The sequence below is a fragment of the Ascaphus truei genome, chromosome 2 (genome assembly GCF_040206685.1).
Source record: "Ascaphus truei isolate aAscTru1 chromosome 2, aAscTru1.hap1, whole genome shotgun sequence".
Classification (NCBI taxonomy): Eukaryota; Metazoa; Chordata; class Amphibia; order Anura; family Ascaphidae; genus Ascaphus; species Ascaphus truei.
Window position 1 is genome coordinate 352,262,503 of NC_134484.1, and position 19,378 is coordinate 352,281,880.

Genomic DNA, 19,378 nt, shown 5'->3' on the forward strand with positions numbered 1-19,378 from the left:
GGAGAGGGGGAGACAGACACGGGTACACACACACACACACACACTGGCACACACACACACACTGGCACACACACACATACTGGCACACACACACACACACTGGTACACACACACACACACTGGTACACACACACACACTGGTACACACACACACACTGGTACACACACACACACACTGGTACACACACACTGGTACACACACACACTGGTACACACACACACACACTGGTACACACACACACACACACACACTGGTACACACACACACACACACACACACTGGTACACACACACACACACACACACACTGGTACACACACACACACACACACACACTGGTACACACACACTGGTACACACACACACACTGGTACACACACACACTGGTACACACACACTGGTACACACACACACACTGGTACACACACACACACTGGTACACACACACACACAAACACACTGGTACACACACACACACACACACACACACTGGTACACACACACACACACTGGTACACACACACACTGACACACAGACACACAGACACTGGTACACACACACACACACACACACACACACACACACACACACAGACTGGAGTACAGACAGAGGCTCTCCGCCTCCCCCTGCACCCACCCCCGCGCCCATCTCCCGCACCTAGGGGGGGGGGGGATAGGAGCGCCGGGACACAAAGGTAAACTGCCGCCCCCCCTCCCCCGGAGGGCAGCCACGGGCTCCCGGGGCAGAATGGGGGAACACCGCGCAGCCACCACTGCCAGCCCCCGCGCCCATCTCCCGAACCAAGGGGACAGGGGGGGAGGGGGGAAGGGAGCGCCAGGACAGGAGGCAAAGGATAAAAAACCCACCTCCTATCCCCCCGGGTGGGCAGAGGGGGGGAAACACCGCGCAGAAGAGCCAGGAGCCGTGGGCAGAGACACACACCACGTGTGCTCTGCCGCAGGAAGCGGAAGCCCCGCCCCCAGGCACCCTTCCTTCCATCCATTCCACATGCCGGTCCTTGGTGAAGGATGATGCTGGGGGGCGGGGCTTAATGCCGGGACACTGGGGATTGGCAAACAAGGTAGGAAACTGCCGGGGGGGGGGAGGGGGGTTGGCATTAAAAAAAAAAAAATACTTACCAGCCGGGCTGCTGCAGTCTCCTCCTCCGCGCCGCCGCAGACTCGCGCACAGCGCACAGTGCACCGCAGCTTACTCGCGCACCGCCGGCGACAAAAAAAAAAAATGGGGACACATTGAGGAAAATCCGGGACATTTCCGGTACACACAGAAAACCGGTACAGCTCCCGAAAAACCGGGTCTGTACCGGCAAAAGGGGGACGGGTGGTCACCCTACACACACACGATGTTTTCATATTTTATACTAGACAATAGAGTTTTCAATTACTGTAGGTATCCTGTCTAGCTGTCAGGTTATAATTTGCTGTCAGTGCTAATTGCTATAACTGCTTTGCTAATTGCTGCAGATTAATTCACAAATATGAATGAGATGAAGTTTTGTGACATTTTGTGACATTTTCTCTAAAGAACAATCATAGGCAGACAATCTATTAAAAAAAAAAACCTGCCATATTATTTAACTATATCCCTAAACTTACAGTATTTCTCACATTAATCCTAAAAATAATCAAAACTTTCCAGAAATCAAACTTTTATGGGCAAAACCCTCTTAATTTAACTTGCAATCTTTACATTAATGTATTCACAAATATAGGTTATATATGTTAATATACATATATTCATTGGCACTGGCCATGCATGTGTACGGGACATAACGCAAGTGAATTAGAAACGGACAACCTCTAGTTTGTAGAATTTGTAAAGTGAGGAAGTACCTGTTTTAAATGGTGGACTTAGGTGGCGATAAACCACACAGTGAGGGGAAAGCGGAAACTAAAACCGTTTGGGCAAAAATTGAGCTCAAAATTCAGGAAAAATAAAAGTGGCATAAATTTTTGGGAGAGGCCTCCCAACGAGCTTTCCATCGATGTATAACGTGACCAGATCTCCAAAATGATGTAGCAGACAGAGTGTGAGACCCACATGGTGATAGATTATTATACATACTGTATTTAAAATATAGTGATATGTAAAGCCATTCACTGTAAAAAAATAAATAAATTTAAAAAAAAAGTGCCTTTCACATTTTACATAAACATTTATTTTGTCAAATCAACCTGATGATGATGATTGTGTAATGTTCTTTCTTATTTTTTTAACATAGGTGGAGAACAGACCAAAACATTACGGAAGGGAGTACGTAAGCCGTTTAAATATATTCTTCATACATACCTGCACTGATGTTTTCAGCTCGTATACATTACTTTTCATGCAGGGGGCTAATTGCACAATAACCTGGGAAAGGTTTATACGCGAGTGCAAACCCGCAACAGCCCCATGTTTTACTGACCACAAGTGACTCTATTTCTCTGTGCCTCAGTAACCTGAAAGGAGATTGGAAGCACTTTGTCCTAGTGTGTTCTCCGATATGCAGTTTGATAGAAGCGAATGAATGCTTTGTAGTACCATGGACCAGCCTAAAAACAGTGTGTTTATTGGTGTTCCACATGTGCCACAATCTACGTCATGGGCAAAGCAAGTTACAGTATGTTATGGTTGCACACAGTATACCAGCTTTGTTTGCAATGATTGTTCTCTGTAACTGCAATCTATGAAGTCCCCAGTCCCGCTGAGTGACAGGATTTCTTATAAACGGTCAGGCTTTATAACACTTTCCTGCTCGTCAGTATTTGTAGACAGGTTAAGCCAGGGGTGGCCAACTCCAGTTCTCAAGGGCCACCATCAGGCCAGATTTTCAGGATGTCCCTGCTTCAGCACAGATGGCTCAATCAGTGGCTCAGTCAATGACTGATTGCGCCACCTGTGCTGAAGCAGGGATATCTTTAAAACCTGACCTGTTGGTGGCTTTTGGGGACTGGAGTTGGTCACCCCTGGGTTAAGCCTTTGTTGTGGGTGCAATGCAACGTATTACAGGTTCCAGCATCAGAAAAAGGGTCAAATAAATTATCGAAGTTTCCAAATTTAGGCCCAAAAGTCTTCATTCTTAAAATGACAACACCAAACTTCACAAAACATACAATACATATAAACTGCTGGTATTTGTCTGAGCTACTGAGAATACTTACCTCCCCCCTACCCCTCCCCCCCCCCCCAGAAAATTCACCTTGGCGTGTCATTTAATAGTTCCTACAAAACATCTACATTTACTATTCTAGACCCAGGCTCACTTGTAGCATGTGAGTACGTCCATGTAGCTTAACTCGTCCCCATTTTAAAGCACACAAAGTCCTATTTTCTTCAACTTTATTGAGGGGAGTTAACAGAAATATAAAAGTTCTGTATGTGGATTGTGCTAGCAGATTTCTCTTGTCAGGAGAGTAACCTTATGAGAGGAAGGTGTTCTGCTATGGGGAGTGTTCTCTGAGGGAGAGGTAAAAAGGATTTCCTTCCTGAGGGAGCAGTGGAAGATGTGTCTACTCGCTTTGGCTGCTTGTTGAAAAGAGAGAGCACACTGTCCTTCCAGACAGGAACAAGCTAAGGGGCATAACAATACCAGAGAAGGGCAGGGGGAGAGAGCTAACCCAATCTCAACTAAGGCTGAGTTCAGACAGGAAACTGTGCATTCGCGCGTCCCTGTCTGCTGGGCGATGTGTGCTCATGCCCAGCAGACAAAATGAACCGATTTGGAGGCGGGACTACTCAGGCATTGAATTTAAAAAAAAATTAACAAAGTGTGTGTGTTTCTGATTGGCTGGCGAAATACACGTGACGCGGCTGTCGCGTGAAATGACAACTTCAGTTGTCTTCTTCAAGTGCAGCGGCAACAACGCTGTGCTCCGCCGCCGGGGGTCGTTTTCAGTTTGAAAATTCCCATAGAACACAGCGAAAAAGTGGCGCACGTGAGCGCACGACGCACCGCAGCCTGTCTGAACGCAGCCTACGAGTATTGGGAAGTTGCCAGGGCAACTGACTAGTGGCTGTATAAAGGGGATTATTTGGAACAATAATGTTGCAAGATACACAGGCACTGGCTGTTTCAGAGCAGGGAAAAGCATGTAATTTAACTAGGGAGAGCTGGTAACCTGAGAGCTGCAAGGGTACACAGAAAGTAAACAATCCTGTTCCAGGACATTTACAGCACATCCTTAATCTGTCTCGCTGGGCAATTTCATATTGAAGTATGGAATTAAGGTGGAAAATTAAAAGCATATATATTGGTAGGAATTGACTTGCATAAGATGCACGTGTGCTATATACAGTAAAGAGCCCCAGCACGAAATGATATGAACTGGGTGTTAGCATCTTGTGACATTTCTGGTCCCTTGATGAATGTTTACAATTCTTAGAAAAATAACAATTTAATTATAATTTGTGCTGACATTTTGGGCAACTTATGTGCATTTCCAGGCACAACTAGTCACACTTATTCCCACAGTGTATCCGAAGAGGTTATTGTAGTGAAGGGCATGTTGTGTGTTTCAACACTTTTGCCTATATCTGGAGAGGCCAACTCCAGTCCTTAAGGGCCACCAACGGTCTGGTTTTAAGGATATCCCTGCTTCAGCACAGGTAGCTCAATCAGTGGCTCAGTCATTCTGTCTGAGCCTCCTGTGCTGAAGCAGGGATATCCATAAAACCTGACCTGTTGGTGGCCCTTAAGGACTGGAGTTGGCCACCCCTGGCCCATATAAAGTGTTGTATCACAACCTTTAAAGTAGCAAATTGTTTTCCCCTAACCTGAACCTGTGGTCTTCTGGAGCTGCTCTGTGGTCCCCTGCGGCGGCCAATAGAAAGCAGCGACATCATCGGGAGATGCCATTAAGTTTTTCTATTGGTTACCCCAGGGCCGCCGACACATATCCCGGGGTCCAAGACTAGAGTTTTCAACTCTCCTCCCCCCCCCCCCCAGTGTTGGCGGTCTTGCAACCCCCCCCCCCCCCCCCCCATTTCGCACCTCCTCGCAAGTCCCAAAAAAGCGTACCAAAGAAGGTGCACTAAAGAGTCCCTTTTAAGGCGCACCGCAGACCTTTATAGTATAGACGGTCAGGGGTGAATGTAATGAGTGTAGTGAACTTTATTAAATTGCTGTGCAAACGTGCGATAAAACAGTATATAGTAAATAGTAGAATCCTATATTCTTAAATAAAAAATAGACAGCTAACGTCTATTAAAACTCCGCCAGAGATCACACCGAGCTCTAGTAATGCTGATCTATAAGGTATCCAGGCCAAACAGGATATTTATCCTCCGTCACATCACCTTGTCTATGTAAGAGGTAGGTACATATAGTAAGGTACTGGTGTTAGTACACACAAAAGATGGTCGCTAAAAGATATACCCTTTAATTCCAGATTACTGTGTGTTGTCAGTGATGGGGTAAGCGATCTTTATATACCTGTGTTGTACCTGTGTCCACACTGAGGGGACACATCCAAGTGGTTCTCGGTGATGTTAATGGTGTTGTGGGCCTGTCTAGTGGTTCCCTATAGATGTAAGTGTGAGTACCTGCTCCTAAATAGTCATAGATAAAGAGGTGCTGACAATGTTATGTTCCATGGTGGCCCAGTTTAAAATACTTGTACTGTGTCAGAAAGAGCCTAGTAAAAGTGTGATTTGTATGCTGTGCATCAGTATCGTGCGCTGCTCTACACGTCCTTAGAGAGACCCAATGGACACGAGCTGCGCATGCGCTAGAATCGAGCCTCCTCACGTTAAGAATCGGCGGCTAGTACAGGGGTGGGGGACACCCACAAGCAACAGCAGTGATGTGATGCCTCTTGGTAAGTAAGGTAATCATATAGACTATTTGTTTTTAGTTGTCGCTGAAAAACTAAGCCGTCCTGTCATATACCAGAGCTGTCTCTGAAGTTCAGACCGCGCATGCGTCGCAGACCGTGCTTGGATAGTACTGTCAAACAGTCTGTGCATACGAGAGACCCAATGGACACGAGCTGCGCATGCGCTAGAATCGAGCCTTCTCACGTTAAGAATCGGCGGCTAGTACAGGGGTGGGGGACACCCACAAGCAACAGCAGTGATGTGATGCCTCTTGGTAAGTAAGGTAATCATGTAGACTGTTTGTTTTTCGTTGTCGCTGAAAAACTAAGCCGTCCTGTCATATACCAGAGCTGTCTCTGAAGTTCAGACCGCGCATGCGTCGCAGACCGTGCTTGGATAGTACTGTCAAACAGTCTGTGCATACGTCGGTGCACAGTAGGTGGACCAATATCGATTGTTTATAGTAAAGGACACACTTAGTGTTCTATTAAATGTGATAAAGTCATATCCACATGGCAGAAAAAATCGCTATTAATAAAGTTTTGCACCGGAAAAGGGGGGTTCCCGTATGCTCTTAACCAGAGTAATCAGCTGTTGGGAGCGCATGTGTTGCGCAGTGTACCATACAGTATAGTGCCGTATGCCCGAGAGGGTATTTGGTTACAGACTGCGCTTAATAGCTTTACTGGTATGTTAGTGTAGACAGCAATTGAGTGGAGCCCATGGAAAAAGTACTGCCCTGTGGCAGTACCAACACCTCTTTAAATGGGTGTAACAAGGAGTTTGAACAGTATATTATTGTATAGGAGCACAGCGCTCTCGGAGAGCTACTTGTGATGACTGACAAAGTTAGTTAAGTGCCGGCAAAAGACCCGACATGCCGCATGTTTCGTCACTTCCTGTGACTTCATCCAGCAGTACTTTTTCCATGGGCAGTTTGACAGTACTATCCAAGCACGGTCTGCGACGCATGCGCGGTCTGAACTTCAGAGACAGCTCTGGTATATGACAGGACGGCTTAGTTTTTCAGCGACAACTAAAAACAAATAGTCTATATGATTACCTTACTTACCAAGAGGCATCACATCACTGCTGTTGCTTGTGGGTGTCCCCCACCCCTGTACTAGCCGCCGATTCTTAACGTGAGGAGGCTCGATTCTAGCGCATGCGCAGCTCGTGTCCATTGGGTCTCTCTAAGGACGTGTAGAGCAGCGCACGATACTGATGCACAGCATACAAATCACACTTTTACTAGGCTCTTTCTGACACAGTACAAGTATTTTAAACTGGGCCACCATGGAACATAACATTGTCAGCACCTCTTTATCTATGACTATTTAGGAGCAGGTACTCACACTTATATCTATAGGGAACCACTAGACAGGCCCACAACACCATTAACATCACCGAGAACCACTTGGATGTGTCCCCTCAGTGTGGACACAGGTACAACACAGGTATATAAAGATCGCTTACCCCATCACTGACAACACACAGTAATCTGGAATTAAAGGGTATATCTTTTAGCGACCATCTTTTGTGTGTACTAACACCAGTACCTTACTATATGTACCTACCTCTTACATAGACAAGGTGATGTGACGGAGGATAAATATCCTATTTGGCCTGGATACCTTATAGATCAGCATTACTAGAGCTCGGTGTGATCTCTGGCGGAGTTTTAATAGACGTTAGCTGTCTATTTTTTATTTAAGTATATAGGATTCTACTATTTACTATATACTGTTTTATCGCACGTTTGCACAGCAATTTAATAAAGTTCACTACACTCATTACATTCACCCCTGACCGTCTATACTATAAAGGTCTGCGGTGCGCCTTAAAAGGGACTCTTTAGTGCACCTTCTTTGGTACACTTTTTTGGTCTATTGCCTCTTCCCTAGGCAGCACGCTTACACCAAAAAGGGGTTAGAGCGAGGTTCCTCTCTATATCTCCTCGCAAGTCCCTCCTCTATTCTCCTCCCCCTCTCTCCATGTATTTCTCTCCCCCCCCGTCTCACTCTTACTCCTCTCTCACTCTCCACCCCTCACCCCCCTCTCTTCCTAACTCCCTCTTACACCCCATCTCACGCTCCCCCTTCCGCTGTCACTCAATTACCTCCCTCTCATTCAATCTGGCTCCCTCAATTCCGCTTCCTCAACACCCCGCCCCCAACCCCTCCTCACACTCATTCCCTTCTCCCCCCAGCCACACACACACACACAATTCCCCCCCATACACATACATTCCCCCCCCCCCACACACACACACAATTCCCCCCCATACACATACATCCCCCCCCACACACAATCCCACCCACAATAATTACCCCCCACAATCTCCCATAAAATACATACAACACTACCCTCCCCCCAAATACATAATCTACCCTCCCCCCAAATACATACTTGCAATACTACCCCACAAATACATACTTACAGCACTTCCCTCCCAAATACATACTTACAGCACTACCCCCCCAAATACATACTTACAGCACTACCCACCAAAATACATACTTATACTACTCCCCCCAAATACATACTTACAGCACTACCCACCCAAATACATACTTACAGCACTTCCCACCCAAATACATACTTACACTACTCCCCCGAAATGCATACATACACTACTCTCCCAAATTCATACTTGCACTACCCCCCCAAATACATACTTACACTACCCCTCTGCCCCCCAATACATAGACTTACCTTGGGGATGGTCTCAAGCCCTGGCTTTCCCCAGCTACTGAGCCTGTCTCTCTCTCCCACGCTTCTGTGGGCCTCCCTCACTCTCCCCCACCGGGCCTCTCTCTCATGCCAGTGACTGCTGGGGGCCCGGCCGACCAGAATTTGGACCCAACATCTGCATCTGGCTGCCGGGCCTCTGGTTGCTGCCACAGGGCCTCGGCTCTCCCATGCTGCTCGGGCCTCCCTCACTTTCCCACACCGGGCCTCTCTTATATGCTGGTGCGCACCAGACGCAGATGTTGGGTCCGACCTCTATCCAGCCAAAGCCACTGGGCCTGGATCACTAGTCACGTCTCCCCCCCCCCCTCCCTGACGGCCATTTTTGTAATTTGTGTCAAAATTAGCACACAAAAATACCACAGATATCTTGAATACTGGCGGGGTCCTCTGCTCAGCTACATTGAAGAAGAAAAAGGGAAAAAGAAAATACATTCTGGGGGGATTGCTTATTCAATGCTATGTTGAGTTTTAGGTTTAACACTAATAATGTATGTATTTGTTTGTATAGCACTGTGACGAAGCGGCCTGTAGGCGAGGGCAGTTAGACGCGTAGACATAGGGTTCCAATTAACTGGACTGGTTTATTACCCACAAACCAAATAAACATCAGGTGCACTATCCCTTTAAGAAAACCAAATAATAAAATCAAATCCTAGTCTTGTTAAGGAAACTAAATAAATGTTTCTCCGCCCTTTCTATCTGACTGGCTGGGTAAGCCAGTTACCAGTCCAAACTTAAAACCACAATATTAGTAAGACAGGAAACAATATAGAAAGTCTAATCTGATGTAGGGGATTCCTATCCCAGGGTCTCTGTGTAGCTTCAACCGCAATCAGGAACGCCGGTTCTGGGGAGCAATCTTTATCCAGGGTGTGATTCTCACCTGGACCCTACAGGCCTACTTCCTTCAGTCCTAGGGTCCATAACAGTCAGCCTCTCTGCTTTCTGGGAGAAGTCTCTACCCTCCTGCGGAAAAACTAACTCACTGTCTTTGGCAACTTCCTGCCTTTTATAGCTGCTCAATCAGAAGTTCATTGTCCACACCTCTCAGTTCAGGTATGAAATCTGACACCCGTGCAGTCTAGAAAGGAAGTTAACCTCTTCACTCCCCCCTCAGAGTGTAGCCCCGTGCAAACTCGGCCATTTAAACATCCCCCTCTTCTCAGGAAACAGCTCGGCCTCATGGGGGAGTCTTTTGGACTCATTTTCTTCTTCTTCTTGACTTCCAATTGAAGAGTTTTTCAGCTTTCCCTCCAATCTTTTCTGGGTCCACCTTCCGGCTGGATCCATAGGCTTGGTTCTCCTTGGTGAGATGTCTTTTTCCGAAGCACCTTTTTACTACAACCCGTCGCTTTGGGGTTTCCCTTTGGGGCAATTACCGTGCTTTCTAAGCCTGCAGAATGGTATTTCGCCATCTGCTCTTCCATGCTGAGCAGCTGACGGTTTAGCTAGTGCTTGCTCAGGCGGTTCAAACTTTGCAATTCCGTTTTGCAGTTGAGTGGTGTCCCCAGCTCTCACTGTACCCTTGTCTTCATGGGCATTAGTCTCTGTGGGATGCAGATGCTTGGGCAAGGCCAATACCTTTTCGTGTAGCGGAGACACCTGTACTTTACTGGTTGGCAGCGCCTCACTCTGTTTTACCTTTACCGCCATCTTTTCCATGGACTCCTGTGACCCCAGTGTCTGTTTTAGGTTTGTAACCTTTTTCTACAGCTTCACCTTTTTAGACTCCAACTTTTAAGTGTGGGGCAAAAACCATTTTCAGACTCTTTCTCTCCCTGTAGTACTGTAATCTCATTTCTCAGTCTTTCAAGCTCTTCCACATCTAGGCTTTTCTGCAAGTTTAATTCATCTGCGAGAGACCTCTGTTTCTTGAGTACATACTGTAATTCTATCGCCATTTTTCCATGTAACTTTTGTAACCCACGTGTCTCTTTTAGTTTTGTAGTCTCTTTATCTTTGTCCTCAAGTGACTTCAGAGCTTGTTCCATTTTATTATTGAAAAATTCAGTTTGATCCTGCAATTTTTCTGTTAGAGCCTCCACCTCTTTCCTGTGCTTGCTCTGAGTTTGCATCAATGCCTCCTTCTTCATATTTTCCAGCTCTGACAATCTTGTTTCTAGGGTCGCAGCAGCTTTAGTTTTCCAAGGCTCCTTTTCCAGGGCGTGCTGACTTTTGGGGATGGAGCAGCCTCTCTGCTCCTCCAGCTCTTGCTCCAGTTTCTGGACTGCCTTGTGCTCCCTCTCATACAGAGTTACCTGGCCAATAAAGCTCCTCCTCTGGTTATGCTCAGTGTGGCCTTCAGCTCCTCATGCTGCTCTGCGGGGCCAAATTGGGTACTCAGACGCTCCTGTAGCACTTGCTGCTTCTCCTCAGCATCTACCTGTTTCTCCTTGGCCTTCTGCAGACTCGCGCGCAGACTTTGCAGCTTCGGTTCTGCTTATGTGCGCTGCTCCAAGGTGACACGTTCTCCTTGCAGTTCTCTCTCTGTATTCTGCAGTGCTTTCTGCACTTCTAACTTTTCTGGGGCCAATTGTTTCTTCACTTCTACTGCTTGGTGAAGCTTCTCATCTCCTTCACTGACCTGGTTTGTCAACTCTGAAACCTTCTCTTGTACGTGTTTCTTCTCCTCTCTTACAGACTCTAGAGTTTGCCCAACCTCTTCAAGGGCGTAATCATATAAATTCAGTCCTGTGGTGAGACGGTGAATCCCCTTCTGAGAGACTTCCAATTCAGCCTTTGCCTCTTCATCCCTGGTGGCAACAGCTGCATTTGACCGCTCAAGGTTAGTCCTCATGTCCTGGAACTCGCTCTGCAAGTGACGCTTTGTCTTCTCCAAAGTTACACACTTGGTGATCGCTGCAGACAGACCCCACTGTAGCTCAGTCTTAGCTTCTTGCTCTTTAACTAACTGTTCGTGAAGGAGATCATAGTCATGCTTGACATCTCGCAATGCATCTTTAACTAGGCTCAAGGAAGCATCAACTTTTTTCTTATCTTTTTCCTTTGCCGTCTCCTTTTGAATCCACGCCTTCGTCTCTGGATATTCCGCCATTCCCAGGAGGATTCCGCCAGTCCCTATAGACTGCAGAACATCTCGGATCCCTTTGGAATTATGATTTCCTGACGTCGTAGGCTCATCATTAACTGTTTCTGTACCTTTCGCTGTAAGTTGCGAACTTTTCTTTTTCCTCTTTTTTTTCCTTTGCTTTGGTAGGCTCTGAGGCATGAGCTGTACTGGGTTCACCTTCCTTGCTCGGAACTTCTGCATTTTCTCCTTGCCCACCAGGCATTGTTTGCTGTCGCAGTCACTGGAGACAATCTTCCTCATATTGCCGGTACTCTTCATGCTCCAGGACATAAGGACACGCCTCTTCCGAGTGCCCTGGGTCTTCGCACTCTATACATCCTATGGGCATTTTGCCGTTGTGTCTCGCTGTTGCTGTGCAGCCTGGACTTCAGCAAAAAATCAATTAAGACTTTTCATTCACATTTTTCTTCCAGAATCAGTACCTCGCGTAGGTCACCGTCTGTATTAGTTTCTCTGCTTCAGCACAGCTTCGCATCAGCTCTTTCACACTTTTCCTGCATTTACTCCAATCCCCTCTGGTAGTCCTATGCGGTGTGGCAGCCTTTACTTCCAGAATCAGAACCGCTCATGGGTCACCGTCTGTATTAGTTTTCCTGCTTCAGCGCAGATTTGCGGCAACTCTTTCACATTTTTCCTGCATATACTCCAATCACAGCTGGCAGTCCTATGCGGTGTGGCAGACTTTACTTCCAGAATCAGTACCGCTGTCTGTATACACTGCTTCAGCGCAATTTTTTATTTTTTTCCCCCACACACTTGGTAGTGCAGACTTCACTCCCAGAATCAGTACCTCTCATGGGTCACCGTCTCTAGCCGTCTTGCTTTGTTGCTTTATCCAGCGCTGTGATCCTTGTCTTTCTGCCTGGATTTGTGGCTCTTTATTTTGGTGCCCTCGGCATGCGTTTCTTCTGTTGACCTCTGGAGACGTTGCACCCCACTTCTGACACCATATGTGAAGGAGCATTCTGTAGGCGAGGGCAGTTAGACACATAGACCGAGGGTTCCGCTAAACTGAACTGGTTTATTAACCACAAACAAATAAACATTTGGACAGCAGGTGAGGGATTAAGTGCAGATTGCATTACTTGGCCACAATGGTTAGCAGTAGAGACTGTGGGTGTGGGACAGTAGCCATGGATGTAGGCCAGTGATTCCCAACTTCAGTCCTTAAGAACCCCCAAGAGTTCATATTTTGTGAGTTATCTGGTACAGTTTATAGTAGAGCTACTAATATATATTTGTTGAATGTGGATATCATGTGCCTAATATTTAAAGTGTGCAACTACAATATATTCAATTATTTTATAATTCTAAAGAAAATAGTATTACACTGTACACATAGGGTCCTAATCAAAACTCCAATAAGTGCATTTACGGGGGATAAAAAAAACAATAAACTGCGCAACAAATGTGTAAAATTGTGATGTTAAAACTAATAGTGAGTGTATATAACAACCTGATAGATTGATATAGTATTAAGTGCACTAATAAGGTTTTAAGGGAACACAAACTTGTATTCCTAAAAGTGTTAAAGCAATAATATATAATAATAAAAATAAAATACAAAACCTTTAACAATCAAGGAGAGTCTGCAGCTTGTTCGAATGGATGGCCCAATCATCACACGCAGCACATGTAAAAGAGAAAAAGAGCAAAGCGCACGACTCTCATAGCATAAAAAAGTACTTATAATATCACATTATAAGTACTTTTTTACGCTATGAGAGTCGTGCGCTTTGTTCTTCTCTCATTTACGGGGGATAACAGATTTTTTTTTTTTTTTTAACATTGTGCCATATTCATTATGTCTATATCGCACAACCAAACTGTGCAAAAACTGCAGTTGATGATGCTATTTGGTTCTGGTTCTGCAGATCGATGCGGGATGCAAATGATGCAAACTCACAAAATTACATATTTATGGATATTTATTAAGCTGTGAAATTGTAGATTGCCTGAAAAGTCACGCCCAGAAATCTCGCTTCCGGAAGAAAATGAAATAGGGCTTTAGCTGGAGATGAGAGAGACCAATATAGATATATTAACCTAAACTACATGTATGTATGAATATCTTTATTCATACAGCATAGCGCCATTAATGTACCTAGCGCTTCACAGCAGTAATACACGGGACATAAAAATATAAAAAAAATAATACAAATAACACATAATGGGAATAAGCACATCAGATATAAAAGTAACATTAGGAAAAGGAGTCCCTGTCGTGAAGAGCTTACAAGGGGCCAAGGTCGATATATGAGGTGTATAGTATCAGCCACGGAGCTACCAATATGATTTGTTAAGGAGGTGGGTTTTAAGATAAGTCTTAAAGGTGGATAGAGAGGGTGCTAGCAGAATATTGAAGGGAAGGACATTCCAGAGGTGTGGGGCAGTGAATGAGACAGGTTTAGGTGGGAGAGGGCTTTAGATACAAAAGGGGTCAACAGAAGACATCCTTGAACAGAACGCTAGAGTCGGGCAGGTGCATAGCGAGAAATTATGGCTGAGATCTAAGAAGGGGAAGAAGAGTGTATAGTCTTAAAATGAGGAGGAGAGTTGAGTGTGTAATACGGGATTTGGGAGGGATTTCAGCAGTAGAGACGCTGAAACAGATTTAGGAAAGAGTAGAGTGATTCTAGCATCAGCATTTAGGATAGATTGTAGGGGAGACAGCTGAGAGGCAGGAAGGCCGGAAAGGAGCAGGTAGTCGAGACAGGAGAGAATGAGGGCCTGCGTTAGAGTTTTAGCAGTAGAGGAACAGATGAAAGAGCATACCTTGGCAATATTGCGCAGGGAAAAAACGACAGGTCTAAGCTACATTTTGAATGTGAGAGGAGTCAAATGTGGTGAGCTACCTGTGAAAAAAACCTTGGGATACCTGGGAAGTATTTAAATTTGCATATTTCCCAGGTTTGTTTAAGGTTCTTTTCTTATGGAGTATAGGTTAATCTATTTGGAGGCATATAAATTAAAATCCCCCCTCCCTCCCCCTCCTCTCTAGTTCAGATTCATCACACTCCGATCCGGCATTAACTGCCATATACATGAATGGCAGATTATTACCGACCCGATTAGCAATACCTGGCATTGCTGCATCAAGGATCCTAGTCTCTGCTTCACTCAGATATCTGAATGGCACTTTGCTGCACATTAGGGCGAAAAGTGCATGCAAACGAGATGTCAAATTATGTAATTTTGATGCATAAAAAAATTCTTAATGTATACCGTGAAAACACAGATTTGTATCAATTGCAACTTTTCTGGTGAATTTTGGATTGACGATATCGATGTTCAATTAATATGATCCATGATCCTCCAAGTTAATTATGGACGTGGTTGGTTGCCATCATAACCATGAGTCCTCTGTAGCAACCTGTTCTCTTTGTTAACAAGGCATCAACCAGTGTTCTGTTGTTAACCATTGTCATCGCTGCCCTTCACAAGTTCATTTTGCACGTGGGATCTTTTAATTGCTACGGCTTGGATATTTGTATTTTTATGGTCCATGCTGTACTCTCAATATTTATGGATCTATGTATCAATATAGTGGTCTGCGTTGCCGCACTTGAGCTTAACAAAAAGAGCATTTTTTAAACGTTTCAAGCGCATTGTATTTAATAAAAATATTTGGTATCCTAGTATTCTGTGCTAAAAAAAGACTTGCAGAAAAACATCACGCAAAAGTAACACAAGCCCCATATTTCCTAATACTTAGATCTGCGCCATCATGCAAATGGCACTCCGCACGAAACTCCTCCCACTTGCCCCAAAAATCCCTCATCTCGCCGCAGACGTACTAAAAAATTATGCAACTAAGATTAATACATAGACGCAGCTCGTCGCGGGTATATTTCAGTGCGAATGGCAACCAAGACAAACGACTTTGCTCTAAAATGTCAGCATTGATGCATGGAACCCAGTATTTTGTATATCACCTGAGATTAGCCAACTGTAGGTCTTGGTTAAAAAAGATGCCAGATAGTTACCATTTTAACCCACTATATCAATAGAAGCAATTTACCTGCACAATAAGGACCACAGAAGACATTTAACGGAACAGCCACTGCTAAGAAAAATTGAACAATGAGTACAATTTTAGTACAGTAGTTTTTTTTTAGTTTTTTTTAAACATATCACCATTCAGTAGAAAGTGAGAACTATATTCGTGGGCGTCTTTACCCGTTGACCTAAGCCCAAGTGTTATTTTCAAATAACTCATTTTTATTTCTCCATCATAGGAGCACCTTGGCATCAAACGTTGCTTCTATTGTGTCACATATTAGAGGTAAAAACAGGAAGTTGGCCAAAGAGGAAACATTTCAGCTTTTTGTGCACCATTCACCGTTCATAGAAAAACTAGCTGAATAACGTTTGTTCTACAGTCTCCATACATGCAAAACATCTCCCTCTTTTGTTCCCACTTTGTTCCAGTGCAGCGTTGGAAACCCTCTATTTCCTGATTAATTCCTGTGCTACTTTAAAGGTGAAAAAAGTAACGTGCTGCATCCCTCACCACCAGGTCACAGCCAGGACGGGATTCTGCGTGCACTTAGTATACCAAATTGCTATTGGAAACTTGCTCTTCATTGGAAAATAATAGTAGATCAGTCACAATATCTGAATATATACAATACAAATGTTATGCAAGTTTACATATGGGTTTGGTAAGACAAATGTTGTTGTTGTTGTTATACCAGGTTTCATGGCATCATTTCCCGGGAACAAGCAGATGAGCTGTTGCATGCTACAGAAGGAGCCTATGTCATTAGAGAGAGTCAGAGGCAACCTGGCTGCTTCACACTGGCCCTCAGGTAGATACGTGCTAAATGCTTTTTTTTATTTTTTATTTTTAATAACTTAAAGACTTATCAGACAATACTAATTTGTAAATTTGTTTTCCAGCATAAATATATTTTGATGTTCTATTTAATTAACAGTACCAAAGCTGAAAAACGGTTGCTGCTTCTTTCCATTAGCACTTCTCTGTGGTTTAAGCTGTAATCCCTCGTTCTTCTTTTTCTCTACAGCCAGCTTGCCTAGCAATGTCCCTCCGGTCCTCCTCCATGGTGTCATGCGCCACTGTCCTCTTAATCACATTCATATCACCATCTCATAATTTACTGACATACAAACTCATAGTTACTATTATTTCAAATATTTTGTCTTCATTCCCTTTGTTGTTGTCAGTCAGCCCGAGGTGTGCTCACATGCGTAGCATCGCCTGTTACAGCATTCTGCCAATGCGGCACGCACTATGGGAGTACCCATGAATCATTTACATACATTGTGTTGGCAGTGTAAGATATTTTGGAATGTGGAGAAAGCTGTCAAAAGCCGTGTGACTCTACAAATGAGAATCAGTTGTGTATTTGTTGACAGAGGACATGTTTACTTCTTGTGCACTGTATTTTTAGACACCCACTTTACATTTCCACCAAATTGCCTTCTTGCTGCCTTAATAATGCTTAACTCCAATTATAAATTGCTTCTCTGTCTATTTCTGTCGACCAGATTTTCTCATTTTACTGGAGTAATTCATATCAGTATAACAAAAAATTTGTCCTAGAAGCAATCCTCTTACTTAAGTAATATTCCAGTATCACACAAACAGTTGTATTGTGGTGCTATATATTCCCAGCCCTTCTTCCCTATCAGGGCTAGATTTATATTACACCAAAAAGGAAGTAAACACGCCAAAAAAGTTATATTTTATTTGAATTCGGTTATAAATATATCTAAAGTTTTATGACAATTTGAAAAAAATCATTAAAACGGTAAAGAACACAGATGTCCCTCAGCATTCCTCCCCCTCCAATGGATATGTAGAAAGTCTCAAAACGGTTAAGCCAGTTCATAAACATATGAGGTCCAATACTCTAAACACAGTTCTTATCCCAAAGAAAAAAAGTGAAGATTTTTTTTAAAAACGTAGTCAATAATTAAATGAATTGGCTGGAGTGTCCAGTGTCTAAATAAAGTCATTAGAGTACATTGGAACGTCTCACCATTCTTGAGTAGACATTTGGAAGTTTGTCAGACCCTGCATAAGGGGTTCTTAGTGGTTGAAATCCATAGTAGGAAATGGTTACTGGATATGCCGGTCAATGCCTCTGTCCTTGTTTGCAAAAAAGTTACATCCAGTATGTGTTATGAGACTTTCTACATATCCAGGGGAAGGGGGATGAATGCTGATAAGATCTGTGTTCTTCACAGTTTTTACATCTGTTTTTCTGCAATTTTTTTCAAATGACCATAAAACTTTAGATATATTTGTAACCTAATTCAAATCAAATGATAACTTTTTGGAGTGTTTTTTCCCTCTGGTCTTTTTTGTGGGATTCATTACAGCGTAAGTCAATGACTTCTTAGGTATTTTATATCGCAGCATAATGTCAATCTAGTCTGTTCCACATCATACCTCTTACTCCATTTTCTATGTAATAGCAACAAGGGATGTGCCACAGCTTGCATCCATTATGATTCATGGTATATTAACCCTTTGGGTGCCCCAGGACAGATCCAGTACGTCATGGGCTCTGCCACTCCAGGGGCCCCATGACATAGTGGCGGCTATGTCACGCCCTTTGGTGTGCTCGTTTTCTAGGGGAGATCGTGTCCTGCTCCTATGGAGCACAGAGCATGATCTGAAACACAGGAAAGTAAAAGAGGAGGGCTCACCCTCGTCCGTTTCTGGATGAAGTGACGCTGCAATCACGGGATTGCTCTGAGGAGCGGTTACGTTATCCTGATTTGCCTGAGCGGCTGTGGCCCTATGATACCATCGCCCCCATGGAGTGTACAAAAGTGTCTTCATTTTACAATTCATACTCAGAGGCAATCCAAGCATTTTACAATGTAGGATTGTAACATTCTGCACAGATTACACATCATTTTATTTTGCCCCAATAGTATCTCACATACCGTATGGGACATTTACCTATAAGAATGCCACTGTCTCATAAAGCTGTTATATTTTAACCCAAAACTGCTTTTAGAATGTTTTGAACGCCCCAATAAAAATGGATGAAGAAAACAATCATTTTGTTCCATTTCTCAATGTCCAATATGTGAGATACCATACGGGCAAAATAAAATGATGTGTAATCTGTGCAGAATCTTACAATCCTACAATGTATAAGTATTTGTTTATCTAATGAATTAATAATGAATGTACAAATTTAAGAAAATATATAAATAAGCCCATTTTTTTTTCATGTGCATTTTAGTCCAATTTTTCTCATGAACTCTGTGAAGTACAGTTGTAATTATTACTGATATACTTGACGTTGTTTGTTATTCAGGTTCGGTCATCAGACATTAAACTACAGACTTTTCTACGACGGGAAGCACTTTGTGGGGGAGAAAAGATTTGAATCGATTCATGATTTGGTAACAGATGGCTTAATAACTTTGTATATAGAGACAAAAGCTGCTGAGTATATTTCTAAAATGACAACAAACCCCATTTATGAACATATTGGATACACTTCTTTGCTGAAAGAAAAAGTTACCAGAAGACTGAGTAGAACAAAAAATGAATCGAAAAGAACAAATGTATCAAATGAAGGACATCCACCTGTAGACAAGGTAAGAATTTTTATTCCATTTTGTTTGTGTATTTAATTTAGTCACACCCCACACCTCATTAAATATTTCCATAAGACCAATACCGACAAGTCTAAGGTCTCTTGTGATAAAGGGGGTACTGGTGTCAG

At 43.8% G+C, this 19,378-nt stretch overlaps 1 protein-coding gene across 1 annotated transcript in view; it reads left to right on the plus strand.

Annotated features, from left to right (window-relative positions):
- The window catches only part of CHN2 (chimerin 2), a 356,799-nt gene that overhangs the window by 168,061 nt on the left and 169,360 nt on the right, over positions 1 to 19,378 (plus strand). The window contains 3 exon segments of the mRNA XM_075586857.1: positions 2,244 to 2,275; positions 16,361 to 16,474; positions 18,965 to 19,250. Coding sequence (XP_075442972.1) covers positions 2,244 to 2,275; positions 16,361 to 16,474; positions 18,965 to 19,250 — 432 coding nt within the window.